At 32.8% G+C, this 21,106-nt stretch overlaps 1 protein-coding gene across 1 annotated transcript in view; it reads left to right on the forward strand.

Moving 5' to 3' along the window:
- The first annotated feature begins 1,725 nt into the window (after nt 1-1,725).
- The window catches only part of LOC143200036 (G-protein coupled receptor dmsr-1-like), a 123,279-nt gene continuing 103,898 nt past the window's right edge, over nt 1,726-21,106 (forward strand). The window contains exon 1 of the mRNA XM_076410266.1: nt 1,726-2,677. Within this exon, the coding sequence (XP_076266381.1) occupies nt 1,726-2,677 (952 nt within the window). The remainder of the gene's footprint in view (nt 2,678-21,106) is intronic.

The raw sequence follows: 21,106 nt of genomic DNA on the forward strand, positions 1-21,106 counted from the left end.
TTTCTTGATATTTTAGATTATGTTTTTGATGCGTTCTGTTCTTTCAGTGCAACTGTATTCTAGTGAATTACTAAATTCCCGCCAAAAAAACAATATTATAGTACTTACATTCGAGATAAAACTTTTAAACTATACTAACTGAATAAAATAATCGAAATAACCTAAATTAATCTAAATATAAACTGTTTTTGACATGGTTTGTGTTATATATCTGACTATCCTATAATATTTTTAAATGTATAAATGGGTATAAATTATATATTGAACTATTTGGTAAAGTTTTTCTTTTATTTGAAAGGAAATTAAAACGAAATTATGATAAATTACTTTACAACAGCTTTAAATTAAATTTAGCTGTGAGTTATCTTCAATATTTTGTTGATCATTAATTGATTGATTAAAGTAATATTTATGTTTATTTCTATTTGTAAAATTGTTGAAATAAAATAATTAATTAATAGAATATATAATTAATAAGCAACTTTTTAAGTTTCTAGATAATTTTAATTTTATTTACTGTAATTTATAATTTCAAACTTATTTCCTACCTATTAAATAGTGTGACTTATTTCTAATATGCATCTTGCTACGGTTTCTTAATAAATTTTATACGCCTCAAAGAGTATAAAGGTGCTTTTTAATTTTATCTACTGTTAAGTTATTCTATTAGAATATACCAAACTTCTACTCGTTATTAAATGAACAATGATATAAACTCTCATACATAAACGTTAAATTAATTTACGAATCAAGTCTTCAAGTCCATTGGTTAAGGCTAGGATGGTCCTCCTGTTGTTGCTATATTTGCGGGTTTGAATCTTTATGTACCTTAAGTTTTTTTTGCTTGTGGTTGTTATTTCGGTTGTTTCTAGGCAACAGTGTAAATACAGGAAATAGCATGTAAAGTGTCACCTCACTCTCCGTATTGCTCCCTACTTGCTTTAACATAACAGGTCAATTGAAAATTTAAAATATTTTCAATTTTAAATATTTTCGCCCGTAACAACTTCTGGGCGTCCACTGCGTTCACCGTCTTCGATACTCATTTCACCACGTATAAACTAGAATACCTATCCTTGATGGTTGATTTTCCTGGGGCAGTGTCCGGAGACTCGCATCAACCCAAGTATTTGCTTCAATTGTATTTTTCCCGTTCAAATAGCAATATTATATCAACATGCAAAATTCCTTTTTATTCATGTTTTTCACAATAACAAAAGTTGCTTCACTCAAAATGCTATAATTCACAAACTAATGATCCGACAACTGTCAAATTTATACACGCATCTTTTGAGGGTTAGGGCTAACTAAATAGCATATGGATTTAATTCTAGTAGCGCCATCTATGTTTTAGGCCATGGACTTTTCAATGGACCTGTTATGAGTCGTAACCTCTCTGAGCATCGCTTCACTTCTTATGAAGATACCAAAAAAAAAAGGGTCGATTCGTGGATAGTATCAATGAAGATGAAAACGAGAAAATGTCTTTAAGAACATTATAAATCTAAATAATGCCACGGGCAAACTAATTTTAACAATTTGCGCGTGCTATGCTTACTTTAAACTAATTAACTATTGTATCGAATTTATTGAATAAATTTATAACTAATCTGAACTAAAATATGTTTGAAAACATTTTAGCCATATATTTAACAATCCTCCTAAAGCATGGAACTAAAATATTAGTGGTGAAAAACTAGAAACTCTTTTAAATGACCTTGAATAATGGCCAACGTGACTGTATACTGCAACTTGGCCAGTTTTTCCAGAAAATACGAACCTATTCACGGACCCCTCAGTTTATTTGTATGTCTCTTCGGTTCCGTAGCCAACTTGCTGAACATTTGCGTGCTGACCAGTAAAGAAATGCGATGGCCAACCAATGTTATTTTAACTGGATTAGCCGTGGCTGATTTATTAGTTATGCTAGAGTATCTTCCATTTGCGATTCATCGGTATATCATCGCAGATGGCGAGAAATACGTGGAGAGTTACTCTTACGGCTGGGCTGTCTTCACTCTGTTTCACGCTCTCTTCAGTCAAGTTTTTCATTTCATATCTTGCTGTCTTACCGTAATTTTGGCAGTTTGGAGATATGCAGCAATTACAAGCCCCCATAAGTCACGATATTGGTGCGATGGTCGGAAGACGTTATACGCAGTGCTCACCACCTATTTGGTCTGTCCAGTAATATGTACCCCATTTTTCCTATCACTGAGAATATTAACATATAACCAAACCTGCGATCGGCATGGTAAAATACTTAGCAAAAAAGATCTGGAAACTTTTACCGGCGTCGTCACTAAACGACCCATCTACGTTACTGATTATGTGAGCGAAGAGTACAAATACGCCAGTTTCTGGGTGTACGGCGTCGTGATAAAGCTCGTCCCCTGTATTCTGTTAACGCACATCTCAAGAAAGTTAATCGCCGTGCTGCTGGAGACCAAACAGCGGAAAAAAATATTGCTGGCATCGAATATACCGTTGCAGGAATACGAAACGCGCGCCTTCTACCAAAAGAAAGTTGACAATATACGACAGGCAGATCGTACGTCTAACATGTTGGTGGCTATTTTATTGTTGTTTTTAATAACAGAGTTTCCACAAGCCATCTTGGGATTGTTGATGGCCACCAAAGGGCAGCAATTTGAGAAGGAATGTTACCGACCATTAGGTGAGTAATAGTAGTTAGTGTTGTTAGAATTATCGCTAAAAAATAGACACACATTTTATTAAAGTATCGAGAATTGACCATATTGGAAGCCTCCTAAAAAACTGTACCCGCCCTAGGGGAACAACTTGGTTTATTTTGGTACACATTCACCCGTAGAATCCCACTGCCTCGATTATTTCTTGGTCTCTGGTGTTTTGTGGTGAATCAATTTTTCCTCAGCGATTAGGAAACAGATCGGGGCTGAACGTCGCCAAGCATTCCTTTGCAGAGGTCGCACGGTTGTGCTCATGGACGAGTGTGAGCAATCGTATCATCCATCGGGCTAATAATTTTTCATATCTAAATATTCAGGTGAAATGTTATGTACCCATTCATTTGTTATGCCTACAACCTCAGTCATCCTATGTCATTTCATTCTCCGATAGTATAATAACATTGTCTAGATTTGAGCGACTCTAACTTTTTATGACTGTTGAACAAGGCTGATACGGCCACAACGGAACTCAGTAAACCACTGTATAATCATTGAATTTGATGGCGAAGGGTTCCCATAATATTTGTCAAGTCATTTCTTGATTTCGGTGCGAAAAATAATGCTTAATCAGTACAAGAAATTCAGTGTTTCCTATTTTTGTTAATGAGTAGATGATAAATAAATGCTTGCTCAAAATCCACAGAAGTCTATTAAAAGATGGCAGTTAATTTAAAGTTACTGTGCGAGAAATTGAAGAAGTCATTGACTACCCCGTTATAATGGGCGAAACTTCATTTGTCATTTATTATACATTTACCATTTTCGTCCATTTTCAGTAAATTGCAGGTGAGGTTTGCTATTTTATTGTGGTAGAAACATTGAACAATTTTACAATTGCATTGTGTATATAATTTCGTGTATCCAATGACCGAAAACATCTCGTTAAACTTACGGTAAATAGGTTTTATCAAAATACATGCATATAGGTGGAGAATTGGAAGAAAATTAGACTGGAAGTCGTTATTTATATTTGCGAGAAATTACCGTTAATATTTTTATGTCCTACGTTCCGTGTTTTGCGTCCTTCGTCCTAAAATACGTGAGCTTGATAGGCAAACCAATCGGCAATCCTCGGAATAGAACTTATCCGCAACTGAGAATTATTATATTGACTATTTTCTTTGATGATCGCGATGTTGGCTACTGAGCATTTTTGAGTTATTGTGAACTATCTGGCGAAAGGCTCAACAAATATTATCGAACAACCACCTTCACCTATCAACTTTTTTCTTCTTTCGTTTATGCGACAACTTATGCCACTTCGGTAGAAGGTATAAAGTTGATTTCGAGGGAATAACTGAATCCATTCCTATGAATATGGAGTTTCAAGATTTCTCATTAGATGTGTATATGAAAAATTGTATACATTATTATGTTTCAAAGCATAGAAAGTTATTACATTTTACCAACAAATAATCAATTTTTTAAAATAATTGTAATATTCTAATTAAACTTTCGGGAAATACAGTACGAATTTTCGCACAGTGTTAGCATACTTTGTAATATATATGAAGTTACAATAATCCACATAAGTCACGATAGGCCAATCTCATCTTAGAGTATAAATGTCCTCTCAGGTTATTTGAAGCTTTGAAGCTTTCTCTCAGAGACATTGATAGAATATATTTTATTCAAGGTATTGTTCATCTTTCACCATGATTTTTAATTAAATAACAGATTTTTATAGAGCTAAAGTATGACACTTTTAACTAAATATATTTGCTTACGATTTACGCTTTCTTTTGCAATCCCTTCGAAATCTTATTTGAATGTTTTAAATGACCTTGAACAATGGCCAACGTGACTGTGTACTGCGACTTGGCAAGTTTATTTGTATGTCTCTACGGTTGCGTAGCTAACTTGCTGAAAATTTGCGTGCAGTAAAGAAAAACGATGGCCAACCAATGTTATTTTAACTGGATTAGCCGTGGATGATTTATTAGTAATGCTAGAGTATCTCCCATTTGCGATTCATTGGTATATCATCGCAGATGGCGAGAAATACGTGGAGGGTTACTCTTACGGTTGGGCTGTGTTCACTCTATTTCACGCTCTCTTCAGTCAAGTTTTTCATTTCATATCTTGTTTTCTTACCGTAATTTTAGCAGTTTGGAGATATGCAGCAATCACAAACCCCCATAAGTCACGATATTGGTACGATAGTCGGATGACGGTATATGCAGTGCTCACCACCGATTTGGTCTGTCCATCAATATGTACCCCGTTTTTCCTAACACTGAGAACATATAACCAAACTTGCGATCGGCATGGTAAAATACCCAGCAAAAAAGATCTGGAAACCTTCAGTGGCGTCGTCACTAAACGATACATCTTCAACTTTCTATTTATAAAATAAATTGATTAAATGGCCCTTTTATTGATTAGATTTGACTAGCTTATCAAATAATTACAATTTCATTGATTGCTATTATCCGGTTTAAGATCAAATTTCCTTGTATTGGTTTGGTTTGGTGATTTGGAAAGTGATCTTGCTTTATTAACATAATATTTAATTAAATAATAGTAAATATACTATTTTATATAACTTGGTTTACCCCATTTAGTATATATCCTCAATATCCTAGTGAACATATGATGAATATGTGTTATTTTCTGTATCTAGTATTCTTTTTAAAATCAATGATAAAATAATTTTGGGTACTATTAAAAATATCAGTTTAAATTAGCAAAAGCCGTTTAATATGTTTTTTATGGTGATCATGACGTTTCGTGTAGCATTATAAAATATAAACTATTCTCATTCCAAACGAATTGTAATCTATTTCCAATTTCCAGTCTGTAGTCCAACCCTAGTGTTGCTCGACACATAACTCAAAGTTCAGATATGTTTATGTTGAATATGAAAATTTACTTATAATGTATGTTTGCTTTAAATCATTAAAGTTTTGGTTTTTCATCAAAAAATAAAATACATTTTTTATAAGCTTGTATTCAAATATTTTATTGATATTATGCTATACATTTTTAGTTATATATTTAACGGGCCTCCTAAAGTATTAAACAAGAATGTTGGCGGTGGGCAACCATCACCATTTGAACTCGAACAATGGCCAGTGTGACTCTGTACCAACAGCGACTTGTCAAGCTTTTCCATCAATACATCAAGCTTTGCAATAATTATTTATTCGATTGGATAAATATTTATTAAGAAGATTTGATTAAATTGCATTTTATTTATATGTCCATTTTCAGATTTGTTTAGAATAGCAATTAATTTAGGAAATTTAGAAAAACAATAATGTGTGGTGATCAGAAAGCATGTTGTAAATAATGCATGTAAAATAGTACTTCAGCTCAACTGTTGATTTGAGGTTTGTAGACCTCAGCAGAGATGCATTTACTGTACAATACGCTTTGATGCTTTCACCAAATCGCCAAGTCTTATAATAAATTATAACAAGTAAAATTGATATGACGTGCAGGTATTGTCAGTCATTTCCTGAGGTTGCCATTTTCCTGTATTTTGGATCTCTTCCAAGCTGAATAAATGCCCCTAGCCGTTTATGGAATAACTTCTAAGTTGTTTGCAAGTTTATTGTATGCATCTGAGTCAAGATTATATCCAATAGTATATCAAACCAACAATAATATAAGAAACAGACAAATTTCAATGTTCATCAAATACAAGCAATATGTAATAAAAAAGGGTTACCCGCAAAAGGTCACTAGTAGGAGGCAAATTTTAAAAGCATCGAACGGTTAAGTCAAATAACAATATAATCATTGCAAGTATTAATTCTTCTGGTCATAATAAGTAGCATCCATATATTTTTCTTTTATTATACTTTGGAACAGTATTTGAAATAATATTGTTACTTTTATATAATTGTATTACAATGCTATTTTTAGAGATATAGTGATAGTCTAGTAGAGTAATTTAATCGACCTATACAGACTCTCCGTAAACTTTCTAGTCTGTTGCAAGAAATAACATATAAAAAAAGCTTTTGGCCTTCTGGAAATATAATAAAGTTATCGGATTACAGTTTTTATAAAAGTTAAAATTATTAGTTCTATTTCTGATATATAATATTAGATCCATAATATATCATATTTTATTATAACGTAAAATAATTATACATTTAATTAATTAAATAATTCACTTTTTTATTATAAGATCTGATGGAATCATATGAATTAGTAAATAAAAAAATATTTTGCTAAATTAATTGGTTTTCTTCGAACTGTCAACAATGAATTGAGTTATATGCATCGTCTGTGAAGAACTGATGGACATGATGGAATAAAAGTCATTTCAGAGTCACACAATCACTGGCTTCCAACTACTTTTTAAATTAAAAAATCACTTAGATAACAATGTCTGGAGTCAAGTGAGAACATTAAAAATGAATAAAGGACCTATTTAAGAGGGAGTGGTGAAGTCGAAGAAAGGAATCCAACTTAGAAATTAGAAGAGAAACTTATGTATGTGTTATATCGGGCGATTGTTAATGGGCCTGACTGTCATTTAGACCAAGACTTTAAACTTCCTGCGTCATTTTGTATCGCCATTTAACAAATTGGCTCTCTTTTACTTAATAAAATAGTATTTTAAAGTCAATTAACATTTGATTGTTTTAAACCCGTTAATATTTTATAACTTATGTACAAAAACAGAATTAAATTTAGGTTTGCTTGAACAGCAGAGGGTATGTCAATTGTAAGATCATTTCTAAAATATTATACAAATAATTAATACTTCGTTTCATTTATCATCATCATCAATTCGAAGCGAACGCTAGATCCACATCTCCAATACGCCATAGTTAGTATCGTAGGATCCACATATGAATATAATTCACCTAATGTAAAACAAATCGGTAATTTCTCATCACTCTTGATGTTATCAGTACTCTGTAATATTGATCCGTCTCTTTTGTTTAACATCGTTATAACTCGTTATACTTTCATTCACACGACTTATTTAGTCATGCCCAACATGTCCAAATCACTCTATTTTAGCTTTATTCTTCGACTGTGCTCACTGATTGTCGCATTTAAATTGAACAGCTGTTTTTGCAACAGTGTCTAAGTCTCGAAGATATACAAGACAATTGGCAATATAATGTTTAAAGTACTTCAGTTTTTTCTTCATTTATCATGACATATGGTTGGCTCTGTAATGGAAACTAGATCTTGAAGAGCATTCGAAGCCTGAATAATTTTGTTAGAATTAAGTAAGCACATCAGTTCGTTCGGAGAATTTGTAACATCATGCTGGACATCACCTTTTATATAACTCTAGCACACTAGCATACTATGATGCGGTTCAAATCTCAAATGAATTTGACAAATAACTTGCACTCGTACAAAGGTAATAGAAGCCTACTTAAAGCCAGGGTTGTATATGGTCTAAAATAGAACGAGTGTCAATAAAAGCTACAGTACTATGTTTTCCCCATGAAATACTCATAAGTTCCTATACAAACAGACGAAAATCTTATCTACACAACTGAGTTTTAGCCTAAGTGCTGTCTACTGTTCTCAGTTAGTTTCAATTTTAACATACTCTGCCCGCACTTGATCAAATAGCTATTCCCCGATATCAATGTTAAACTGCTTTAATCTTAATTAATTAAACTTCTTCACCAATTTTTTTATACTCATTGTTTTGAAAATAATAAAAGTTATTTCAATAGAATGCAATCGCCCATATATAAAGTTGTAACCAAGCTTTGCTTCTGAGCCACCAGAGAATAAGGGAATCTTTGAATTATTGTTTTTACAGTTTATAGGAGATATTTGCAAAATACAATACAAGTATCATAATAAGATATTTGGAGAATTTATCACTAATACAATAGTATAATTTAAAATGGAAATGTGGTGATTTTTTAATGTATAATGTATTTAAAATTACGTACGTAAGTCATATCTTACATATATTTTTTTTGCAATGTTCTGTTTATGATGCTACACATAATTAATTCTTTTTAAAAATACTGGTATTTGGTGACAAAATATGATTGAGAATTTTAGTTAAATTAAGTACTAATTCAGGGAAATACATTTAATAAGGAAAAAATCAAGATATTTCATCATTCACTAATGAATTAAAGTAGATTATTTATACCCTTGCTAAGAATCTATGGAAAAGCACACGTCAAACGATTATCGATTATCGATCAATATATTAATTATCGGTAATCTGAGATCATCACTGCTGCTGCGATAGTCGTAATTGAATCACACCAGAGCATGAATGAACTCATTCTTTGTGATTATCCAGGGGCAACAGTGCAAAATGATCAAATAAACAACCTTCAACCGCCGTTGTTACAGTGGAGATTATAAAATTAAAAATTCATTTAATATAATGATAGAACTTTCACTTAAATTGTGATTTTTCGTTAAGTCTATACAGTTTAAAAAGGTACATTATAACTTAAGAAAAATGAACAAACATTTGCTTATACAGCAAAGTATGTCGTCAAAATATTATTTGATGTGGAACAATAAAAAGCTCTCTTTATATACCCACGCACGTTAGTTTATGACACGGGGACAAAATTACCATCTCCCGGCCTCCCTTTACCCCCACGTTCTGGCTATATGGCTTTATATGCTCAGCACATTTAATATAACTTGCTTTAGGACATAGGAACTGCGAAAAAACCCATCGAAAAAGATCTCATAAAATTTGTCCCTTCCAAAGGCAACATATGGTTCAACTAATGTGTGCTCTACTAATGTTGAGTTCGACAGAACTGGATAAGATTGAAAAGCAATTAAAGCAAAAAAACACCATTGATTGGAAATGTCTGACATTAATACTTTGAGATGTCGTGTATAAAAATATATCGCACATATAGAAAGAGATTTATGGGTGTTGGCCAAAATATCATAAAAGTAATTTAGTACGTCCATCAAGCCTTTAAAAACTTTGGGGCTTTTAAGTATAATCAGTGTTAAGTTATTTGAAATTTTATCGGGTTATTACAAGTTACCTTTTATTTATTAGAGAGTTAGGAGACAAATAATTGAGAACAAAAATGTCTAGTTTTCTCTTCCGTACGTATCAGAATTCGTAATCATTAAATAGTGCCTCAAAGTAAATATAAAAAATAAAGATAAAAATAAGTAAATTTTTTGATGTATGATAAAAGAAAGATAGAAGAAAATGTTACCGAAACAGCACAATGAACTATAAAAATATTGCATTATAGCATTTTCAAATTTCAAATTCGAAGATCCTAAATTTCGATGGCTAATGATACTTTCAGCAACTTCACCACGCTTTTTGTAGCTGTATACGTTTAACCTCGATGGCTCAATTCAAATTCAGCGTAAACTAGGGATTCTTCATCAACTTCACTGTAATGGACTATAGAAATCCATGGGCTAGGAGTGTTTTTAAAGCTCTGATCTTCTTCCCAAGTTTCAGTAGTCTGCGGCTACCAAGGGCCAAGTTTAATTAAATTTTTTTTAAAGAAATGAAACAAGTTTCAACCGTTTAAATAATATTTATTATTAATTTTTTCATAATATGGAATACATGGTATTACAAGGTATTACAGTTCATTAGCAGTGAAAGTACATAAGATATGATAAAATAAGATAAGTGATAAAATCGTGTGTACCTAAGTACCCTAAAAATGTTTTGAAATAACTATGTCCCGTATTAAGAGGTACCTGGAGTTTTTGTAGAAGTGTTCCAATTCGGAGTATATTATATTTATGATCGGATTTCAGAAGACTGGGGAACACCTTCGCTCTGGACTCTCGCTCTGGACAGGTTAAAATTATTGCAACAAAAGTCTTTGTGAGTACTTTCGACCGCTTGTTCGTCTTTGATTATTTTGTTTACTGCAATATTTCTACTCACTAACGTTTCATGACTCCTATGAAGTATGATATATACGACATTAAGATATACCCGTCTGGACTGCGTCTGCTTTAATTTGGGCGGAGTGAAAATATACTTTTACCTAATTCAAATGATCTTTCTCATTTTAATCCACAGGAAAGTTCATGATATATAGTATCAACTAGATGAGAACATACATTTGAGAGAATGTTTGAGATCAAATTATTAATAGCCTACCAGTCGCATAACATAACATTGTTTAGAAGCACCTATTGTTCTTACAGAAACAATTTTCATATACCTATTAATACTATGTTGTCCTTTGTCTGTAATCACACTTAATTACACAACTATCTAAAATCAATATAGATAACTGCAATATTTGAATGCTGTAGATTTTAATCGTATAAATGTTTTGTTTAGAATTTGTTGACATCTTGGACAATATTTGTAATCAAAATCCTGTACTTGAAGCTATTGACATAAAGCTGGAAGTTCAGAAAATCAACGATAACGATCTTAAAGGGAACTTCACTTCTGTGATAACCGTGCCTTCAAATCTTCCACGAAGAATATAAATAGTAGCCGTTGTGCAAAAACATGAAACAAATCATTGCAATTGCAACAAAACAATTGAAACACTTCATGCAGATTAAATTAATATGTAAAATAATCGGATTATTATATTCATCGTATATGTCAGATTTAGCTCACACAGAAAATATTATAAAATGTTTTCATCATACGAAGAAGCATTAGCTGGTGCGGAGGGCTATGCCCAGTTTTTGTGAAATTTTAAACTTCTTAGTACAGGAAAAGTATCAAATATCAAAGTGTTATACATAAAGCAAAAATAATTGTAGAAATATAATTACAGTAAATATTTATATTACACTCTTGATCAGAGACCGTATAAGTATAGTAATTTGTTTACGCCTAGCCTAATAGTTGATTTCATTGAATTAAATATGTTTTAAGGTTTATTTATGTCATATATATACGATTTCTGACTATTTATTGATGTGGCTAATTTAGCACAGAAAAAGTATAATATGGTGAATCAACTGAGAATAAAATGAGAATGAAAATAAATATGAGAGACTGAGAATTTGAATCTTGGTGGGCCGAGAAATATGGCATGATTTATAAGGTCGAAAAAGCAGTGTGTGTTTTATGTTCTGGAGCAGTGGTATGTAGAAAATCGTCTGTAAAACGATATTTTGAAACAAATCACAAAAATGCGATAGTCAAAAAAGCGAACCAGTGCAAAATGAATTAATTACAAGTGCAATTAAATATAAAAAAAACAGTTAACGTTTATGATTAAATATGTTGGTAAAAGTTGTCATACGAGCGCATACGGGCAAGTTACTCGTCTACAAGTATCATTGCTAGGCATTGTAAACTATTTCAAGAACAGTTTCGCACACTCACTATTTGATGATCTCGATAATAAAAATAAGATAATTCAGCGCCTCAAACATACTAATCTATCTACAAATAGAATAAAAGAAAGAATCTTGAAACTGACTGAAAACGTAACAAATCAACAAAAAATTTGCATTAATTCCGCTCCTTTTATATATCTTTGCTATGTCTTGACGAAAGCACTGACGTCATTAAATCTGCGGGTTTAGCTGTTTTTGGTCGATATCGCGTGGGGAATGTTATTAGGGATGAATTAATTTCGACAACATCGTTCCTAACATCTACAAAGGGTACGTATATTTGTACGACTGTTAAAAATGGCCTTTCTGAGAAATAAATTGATTTGAAAAAAAAAGTTTCAGTAACAACTGATGGTGCACAAGTATGGTGGGACTAAAAAATTGATTTATAAGTTCATTTCAAATAAGACGTCAGACATTAAATTCTTGAATTCCACTGCATTACTCACCATCAAGCCTTGTGTGCTAAGAGCTGGCTTAACATCTCTTGATAATATAATGGCGATAGTTACAAAAATAGTCCACTTCATTTTGGGGCAGGCTTTAAATAAATGAAAGTGTGATACTTTGTTGGATAAAGTCAACTCGATGTATACGTGTAATGGCTTATTAATGTATAACAATGTGCACTAGATGAGCCGCGCGAACGTACTTCAAAGGTTTGTTTTACGGAAATGATATTCTAGTAACGAACAAGTATTTTCCAAATTTGAAAAAAATATTAACAACTTAGAGATACATAAGAAGCCAGGCAAAGAAGAATTTATTTCTGTCATTGATATTACAATCAAGATATTTTCAGCGAGATTTTCTCAATTCAAAGAATTATCGTAAATGCTCAAGTTCATTATGTACCCTGATTTAACATCATTTGATATACTAGACTTTGATATACTGAAAGAATTTGAAATGCACCTGATTGATTTTCAGTATAATGTCAATAAAGGTTGCGAGTTAAACATATTTAGTGTTACTGTTGTCCGAATAATCCCGAAGTCAAAATTATTTGAACACATGTCTTCACTAAATATTTATTTAGAAAAATGACCCCTCCTCTAGATATTTTCCATGTATTCTTGCAGATTAGATCTGAATAATTTAAAATAACAACTTGGCCAATGGATACCCTATATATAATATAAATATGACTGGTTATTGTGTTACAGTATAATTTAACAGGTCAAATGAAAAGTCCCGGCCTACCATATCAAAACACATTTTTTTTTGGCAAAATTAGTTTTTTTATTCAACGTAATTTCCTTCAAGGGTTACACATTGATTGTAGCAACCCTTCAACTTTTCGATACCATTTTGCTTTGCTTCAAAATAGGCCTCAGTTTCGGCGATCACCTCTTCATTCGACGAAAATTTCTTTCAGTAGCACTTTCTGTTTCTTCAAATGCGGTCGATTTTCGGCGATTTCGTCCTTCAAACGGTCCAATATCCTTATATAATAGTCGCTGTTGATGGTCGTTCCCTTTTCAAGGTAGTTAATGAAAATTATTCCGTGTGAATCTCAAAATACAGACGCCAAAACTTTGCCAGTCGACTGTTTCCTTTTCCCATGCTTTGGGGCGGGTTTATCGTGTGCAGTCCACTCGGATGACCGTCAATTGGACTTCGGGGTGAAACGATGGAGCCACGTTTCATCCATACGCTTGATCATCTTCAAATACTGCTACAAATCATCAAATCGTCTTTGTTTATGGTCAAAAGTGAGCTCGTGCGGCACCCACTTTGCACAAATCTTTCTCATATCCAAATATTCGTGAATGATATATGATGTACACGTGCAGTTCATATCTTTAGAGTGTCTGATGTTTCATTCAATTTCAATTTATGGTCATTCAAAATAATTTTGTCGATTTTTTAAATGTTTTTCTCGGTAACAACATCTTTTGGGCGTCCACTGCGTTCACCGTTTTCGGTGCTCATTTCACCACGCCTAAATTTAGCATACCAATCCATGATGGTTGATTTTCCTGTGGCAGTTATCCGAAAACTCGGCATCGAACCATGTTTTTGCTTCAACTGTATGTTTTTCTTTCAAAAAGCAACATTTTATCAACACCCGAAATTCCTTTTTAACCATTTTTTTCACAAAAGTTGCTTCATTCAAAATACTATAATTCACAAATTAATGATCCGGCAGTCGTCAAATTTATACACGCATCTTTTGAAGGTTAGTGATAACTAAAAAACATATGAATTTATTTATTTACTTATGGACTTTTCAGTTCCCCTGTTAGTAATGTACAATAATTTATTTTACTTTAGCTGTTGCTTGAAAAATTAGAAATTATAAATCGTAATTGCCTTGAACAATATTTTGTCATGTTCGAATAAAACAATTATAACATCGGGGAAAACTTCTAACTTTTTAAGCGAGCAACCAAGATAAGTGATTTTAGCAAGCTTCTTTTCACGTCAGTTTTATTTCATTAAGACTAAAAGCAAATATTAAATTTTCGTAGAAATATTTCCCATATTTAAATCGTCCTATATTATAATTATAACCCCATTTTTTTTTAATATTTTCTAAGAGTTCCAGAAGTAATGATATATCTTTAGAAATCTAATTAAATTTTGGATTGAAATGCGGCTTTATATTTTCCTAAAATCTTATAAAAGCGAACCTGGTTGGCGCAGTGATCATGTCGACAGGGCGGTCCTCCTACAGTTGCGGTAATCGCGGGTTCGAATACTGCTGGAGCACGGTCGTAAATTTATGTTTGTGATTGTCCAAAAGGAAAATGTCTAATTGATAAGAAAAAATATTCCAATAATGCCAGTAGTCGGGCTCGGTGAGATGGCATGTCTTCTGGGATGATCTTTAAGTTAGTCACTCGCCATTCGGTAGGCTTAACGTCGGGGACTGTGGTTCGGAGCCCACTTTAAGAATGATGTCCAGTCTAAAGAGAGACTCTAAAGTATAACCAAAAGCTCTTATCACTGCGACAGTTATGGGTTCGAATCCTGTCCGTATATGAGCATAATTCGTGGCTATTTAGATTGTCATTAGGCAACAGTTTAATCCAATATGTAATAACTATCTCTATCTTGTCATTAGTTAGGCTAGGCGAATGATGAATGATGTCTCGCCATTCATTTAATACCTAGTTTAAATCTTGTTAATCTTCTTCTGTGATTGGTTACAAAATAGGGAATAATAGCTAGTAAAATACTTTTGTTAGAAAATAGTTTGTTTTGTTGCAACAATTGTGTTTTTCCATACAAAATGTCACTGCTATCAATGTTTCCATTGTCAGAATCGACATTGTTGTCAAATATTTTGGAAATAACTTGGGGTATGTTGGAACATTTATTTTATGACTAGAAATGTTGAATACTGAATAAAACTACCATCATTTATTGTCAAACCGCGATTAGAAGACGTATTTTATTAAACGTTGAAGGTTGTTTCTCGGCACTGACCTTTTATTACTTCCACCTTCCTGTACTACGCATTTCACCACTTTCTATATTTCATATAAAGCTAGGTATTTGAAAATTAATGACGTATAGTCAAATATAACATAATTATGTACCAATGGTAATTTCAAATAATATTTTAATTGTGGTCGAGTAAGTATTTACCAACAATACTGTTAAAATATGTAGAAACTGTTTATTTGTAAAACATATTTTGTATATCTAATTTAAGTTTGTTCTAATTTAGTTACAAATTTACTACGTGAGAACTTTCTTTATCTCAATTACTAACTAATTTAATTATCTCAATTACTAACAATTATTACTTTTATTATTAACAATAACAGAACCTGAGTTACCTTACATGTTAACCGCACTGATGACAAGCGAGAGCTACAAAATAGTAATATTTTTTTTTGATATGTTGCGTTGGAGTGATTAGAACTGAAATGGATAAGCTTGGAATGTAATGACCTTGCGCACATCAAACACCCTAACATCAAGCACGACACAAAATGAAATTGAACTATTTCGCAGACACATTACTCCTCTGATCCAGGAATGAGCAGTATTCTACTTCGATCCGAATGAATTTTGGTGCCAACAAATCCGTTAAGAAAATGACAATTGTTTCTCAATATTATAAGGTATTAAAATCATAGAGTAATATATTGAATGTTAACTCAATATATATATATATATATATATATATATATATATATATATATATATATATATATATTATAAGAATGGTTGTGTGGTTTTAGCAGAAAAGGCGTCGAGAAAGCCATTTCGCTGTATTTCATAGGTTAGTTTTAATTGCCATTACAGACTTACCAGAAAATATTTTGTTAGGTGGGTCACATCCCCTGACATCATGTCCTGATGTCACATCTTACTGACCAATTGAATTTGAAATGACGCCCAAACATGAATTCATAAAAAATTATTAAAATAGTAACAAAAACTAATATAAATAAACCGAAACATATAGTAAAATGAATAGTGGTCAAGGCGACAGGACGGTCTTCCTACTGTTGCGATAGTCGCGGGTTCGAATCCTACTAGGGCATGTATGTACTTTATGTTTGTGATTATAATTGTAAATTGAATGAACATCTCAGTCACGCTAGTAACCAGGCTGGGTAAAACGGGATGTCTTCTGGGATGATCTTTAAGTTGGTCGCTAGCCAGTCGGCAGACTTAATGGCGACGACCGTAATTGGGAGCCCACGTTAACCTGTAGGTCCAGTCTAGATAAACCCTATTTAGTCAAAAAGAGACTATAAAATATAATTTAAAAAAATTGTTTGAATCCTTTTCAGATCATTTGATTCGTCTGATTACTGATTAAACATAGTTTTTCTGTAGCATTCCTGGTTCTGTGCCATACTCTTCTAGCTTTTCATTGATTGATTTCATTTTATCATATTTGGATTTCTTTCCTGTCGTTGGGTAGCTTCTTTTGCAGCTGACCAAATTTATTTTGTACTAAATTTCGTTTTTAATAATTAAAATAGTTTTGAATTTTACGTTTAAACTGATCTCGAGTCAGTATATTCGGTAGTAACAATTGGTCTTTTGTTGTCAGGATGTCCGCGTCCAGTGTTAATACTAGAGGAGTATGCTCGAATATTAGTTCGCACAATATTTCGGTTATAACTTGCTTTGTTGAGATGTCTTTCGTGGATTTCTTCTTCGGGAGATCAATCTATATAAAACAGTGGATTTTAATCTGTTTTTCACTATTTATATTTGCTATTTTCTTACTTCATGCCCATTAGCTTTTCATTTGTTTTTAAAATCATCATAATCAGTTGTTGAAGGTAAAACTGTAACCTCGACTTGGTATGTGTGAAACTCGATTTCGTTCGCCGTTTCTTTATTTTGTTTCATATCAATGAGATGTTTTTTGTCGTTTTGATGTGAATATTATTTGCATTGTTATTATTACATTATTACAAACCCCTCAAAAATAATAATATATAGACTTTTAGAATATTTATAGAACTCCTAATAGAAATATAATTATATTATCGACAAACAGTTTTCTATCAAAGGCAAATTACCCAGGAGACCTAAAACCAACGGAGAAATCAGACGACGGTAGAAACAAAAAATAAGCCCGGACAAAATAAATCTTTGACAGTTTCAGTGTGCTCTGTCACCCGAATTGGAAAAGTTTGCTTTAGACTTCCCCACCCAGGCGGTGTGTTTATTTTAAAAACACAGCATTGGCTAATGTCAATCGTAGATTCTGCTTGATGCCGGTTGAAATTAATCTCACAACAAGAAACAACAGCACGTCAGATTTTTCTGGCCTATGTTGTACAGGAATGTTTTAAATTAAATATTTGGGATGCCAATTAAAGTTTTAAGGACCTTCTTTTTAAAGAAAGTTTTTTGTTAAGAAGCCTTATTGCTAATGAAATGTTATAAATTCCCAATATAAAACACAAACAGATTATTAGAGTTGCTTCTGTCACCCAAGAAGTTACATGGACAAGTACCAATATTGCTAAAAGAATACTGAAGGACTTTCGATTCAAAAGAAATAAGAAATAACATTCTCGATAAACATAAACTGAGAAGAGGACGGCGTCAATCAAGAAGCCATTCTAGCAAAACGTTGCTGAACGGATCTACACAATTAAAAAAAAATACATTAAACAAGTATCTTTTGGGAACTCTTTATAGTAGTAATGCTGAGCATTCACTTCGGAAAGCTACTAAATATCTTTGGCTACATCAAAAACACGATTGGATGTAGGCCCAAAACAATTTTGAAAAGGCAAATGTATTAGCAGAACAAGAAAAATTCTATTCAAATCAAGGTCATAATATATGCCTGGATACTAGTAATTGTTTTGAAGGGATTGCGGTATAACTTCGAAGGAAATTAAACACCACTTTAATCTAAAAAAAGCAACAGTCTATGATCTAGTGACGGGAACGACTAAAAGACTGCTAGGAAAACCCTTGGTTAAATTAACCAACTGGTTTAAAGCATTCGTTCTGTTTAGCATTTGTTGCTTTAGGTTACAGGTACATGGAAAATTGTTGAAAGTGTAATTATTCCACCCTAATTCACTATTGCCAGTTATGGCTGAACTCTTTGGTAAAGTAATTCTAAACCTACTGCAAACCTACTCTGGAGCAAACAAAGCTGATATCACCTCACCAACTTGGTTTTAGGAATGTCTATTCAACAATTGACCAAGTACATCAAATTATAGATGTTATTGAAAAGAAAATCAAGATGAATGCTCTGCTCTCACATGTTTTTGGCAGAGTGTGACTAATAATTTCTACCAGCTCTTAAAATTTAAATTTGATTAATTGATATTTCCATGTTAAACATACTTTAGTCTCAAACTGATAAGGGTAGGTGTGCCACCAGGAAATTTGTTGATGTCAGTGCTTTTTCTTATTTACATCATTGATCATCCATGATCATCACTGTTGTACAATATTATAAGCACAACTGCCACCTTTTCTGATGATACGACTATATCACCAGTATTAGAGACCACTGAGAGTTCAACCCGACAAAATTTGACAAATAAGACAACTCATTAATGACATGTCAAGCTCATAACATATTATATAACATATTATAACAAGCTTATTTTATATGAGCAAATACTTAGACCAGTGTGGAGCTGTGAAGTTCAGCTGCTTGAGGTACGCTAGTGATTCCAACATCCGAGTGACTCAAAGCTTCCAAAATAAGGTGCTGAAGAGTATTATGAATGCGTCTTCATATAATCCGCATGGTATATAGGAGTTCATGAAAACATTGGGCAAGGAATAATAGTGCTTTAACATTCACATGTATGCTAAATATGGAATAGTTAAAAGCTCGAATATTTGAAGGTCTTATTGATGACATTTATGAAAGTTTAAATCTTTATAGTTTAAACTATGGTTACTGAAGACGTTATCGTGACGTTATGAAAGTAAAGCTTGTTGAGGTTGTGTATTGTCGCTAGCGAAGGTAGCTTTAAATTGTACAAAACATTTTTGTAGGCTTCAAATCTTAGAGTAAGTATTAGTATAAAATTGTCCTTTCTCAAGAGTTCCCTGAATAGTTTTAGGATATTATAGTAAGAAACAAGAAATGTACAGGTTAAGGGACCATATATGATAGAAGATTGGTGCTGACCCATAAAAAGAGATTGCTGTCAGTCAGAAAAGTATGAAAGAAATAATTATAAATGTTGCTTTTCTGAAGTACAACATAGAAGTTTCTATTTTCAAGGACGCGGATGATATTGATATGTCTGTCGCAAAAAAGGCGAAACAATTCCTCACAGCCTTTGTAAAATTCAGCAAAATACTCTGAAAAAGACATGGTTGATCCATCACTGAAAACTATCTGAAAATTGGATACTGATATAGACTGTTCAAAATCGGTAGTACCAGTAGCAGCGTATTGGTTGGAATAGATATTCCTCGCGAGTACTGATCATTTAATGGTGATGATTGTTATGATAACATAAGTTTTATAACTTTTTCTCTATTTCAACTTCTTCTTCTTCTTCTATGTACAAAACACAAAAACGAAACAAGCAATAGTTATTGATACTTTTTAGTATAGTATGAAAATGAAGGCTGTAAAAAAACCAGAACTACATTCCAAAACCATTCAGAGTCTCCTGAATTGTTGGTATAAGATTATTCGAAGTCGCTGTTACTTAATGGCAATAAAATATACTAGCCTATATAGGTGTATGCCTTCTTTCAAGCTCAAATTTCTATTTAAAACACAAATATTTTCTTTCTCTATTGTGGCTTTGAAAGGATCCGACGCTGGGTTTCCAGAACATCGAACGACAAGCCTACGTGACTTCCAGAATTTGTCTAGTAACATGTTGGATACCCTCGAAGTTTAGTAGATACAAAATTATAAGTACACACGGAAGTCATCCGAGGACCATACCACCGAGTCATCTACATACAAACACAACATAGGTCAACTTATGAACGTAAGTATATGTATATAGTGGCATATAAAGACCATTACTAGGAAATGAAGGCATACCACTGCATGACAATGCTCGCCGTTGCTGAAGTTGCTTTCCTCAATCAGAGCCTCTTGATCGATGAACTCGTGATACGTATGAACTCCTTAATGACTGTATGGGCCGGAAGCCTGCGGAGTGCCGTTATTAAAGTATACTACGTTTTCACTTTTACTATTAACAATGTCAAGGAGGAGACGACGTGACTGTCATCGAAGTTAGTTAAATTTGTAACGAGCTACCTCACCTAATAATGACACTCATGGCCAGCAGGAGAGGGATTAACTGGAATTGAAGTGGATAGGTTTAGAGTTCATGCATATTAAACACAACAATAATGAGCAGGGCGAAAATTGCAACCGAAATTGAGCAATTCCGCAGACGCAATGCCCCTGTAATCTAGAAACGAGTAGCATTTTAAAAGGTCAGGAAGTGGATTATATTTTAAAGCGTTAACACTGTGTTGACTGGGTTATGTTATGTCGTAAGTAGAAAATTAATATTGCCACGGATGGTTACACTATCAGAATCATTATGCACATTAGTTTCTGGGATAGAAAGTTATTCCATGGGGTTCTTAGCCAACTTTCCAAAATACAAAAGTTGTTTCGAAATGATGTCATATAACGCAACCTATATTGTACATGATAATTTCGTGCCCAT

The sequence above is a fragment of the Rhynchophorus ferrugineus genome, unplaced genomic scaffold, assembly GCF_030347505.1.
Source record: "Rhynchophorus ferrugineus isolate W39M unplaced genomic scaffold, kcgeb_rfMv2 rfM7, whole genome shotgun sequence".
NCBI lineage: Eukaryota > Metazoa > Arthropoda > Insecta > Coleoptera > Curculionidae > Rhynchophorus > Rhynchophorus ferrugineus.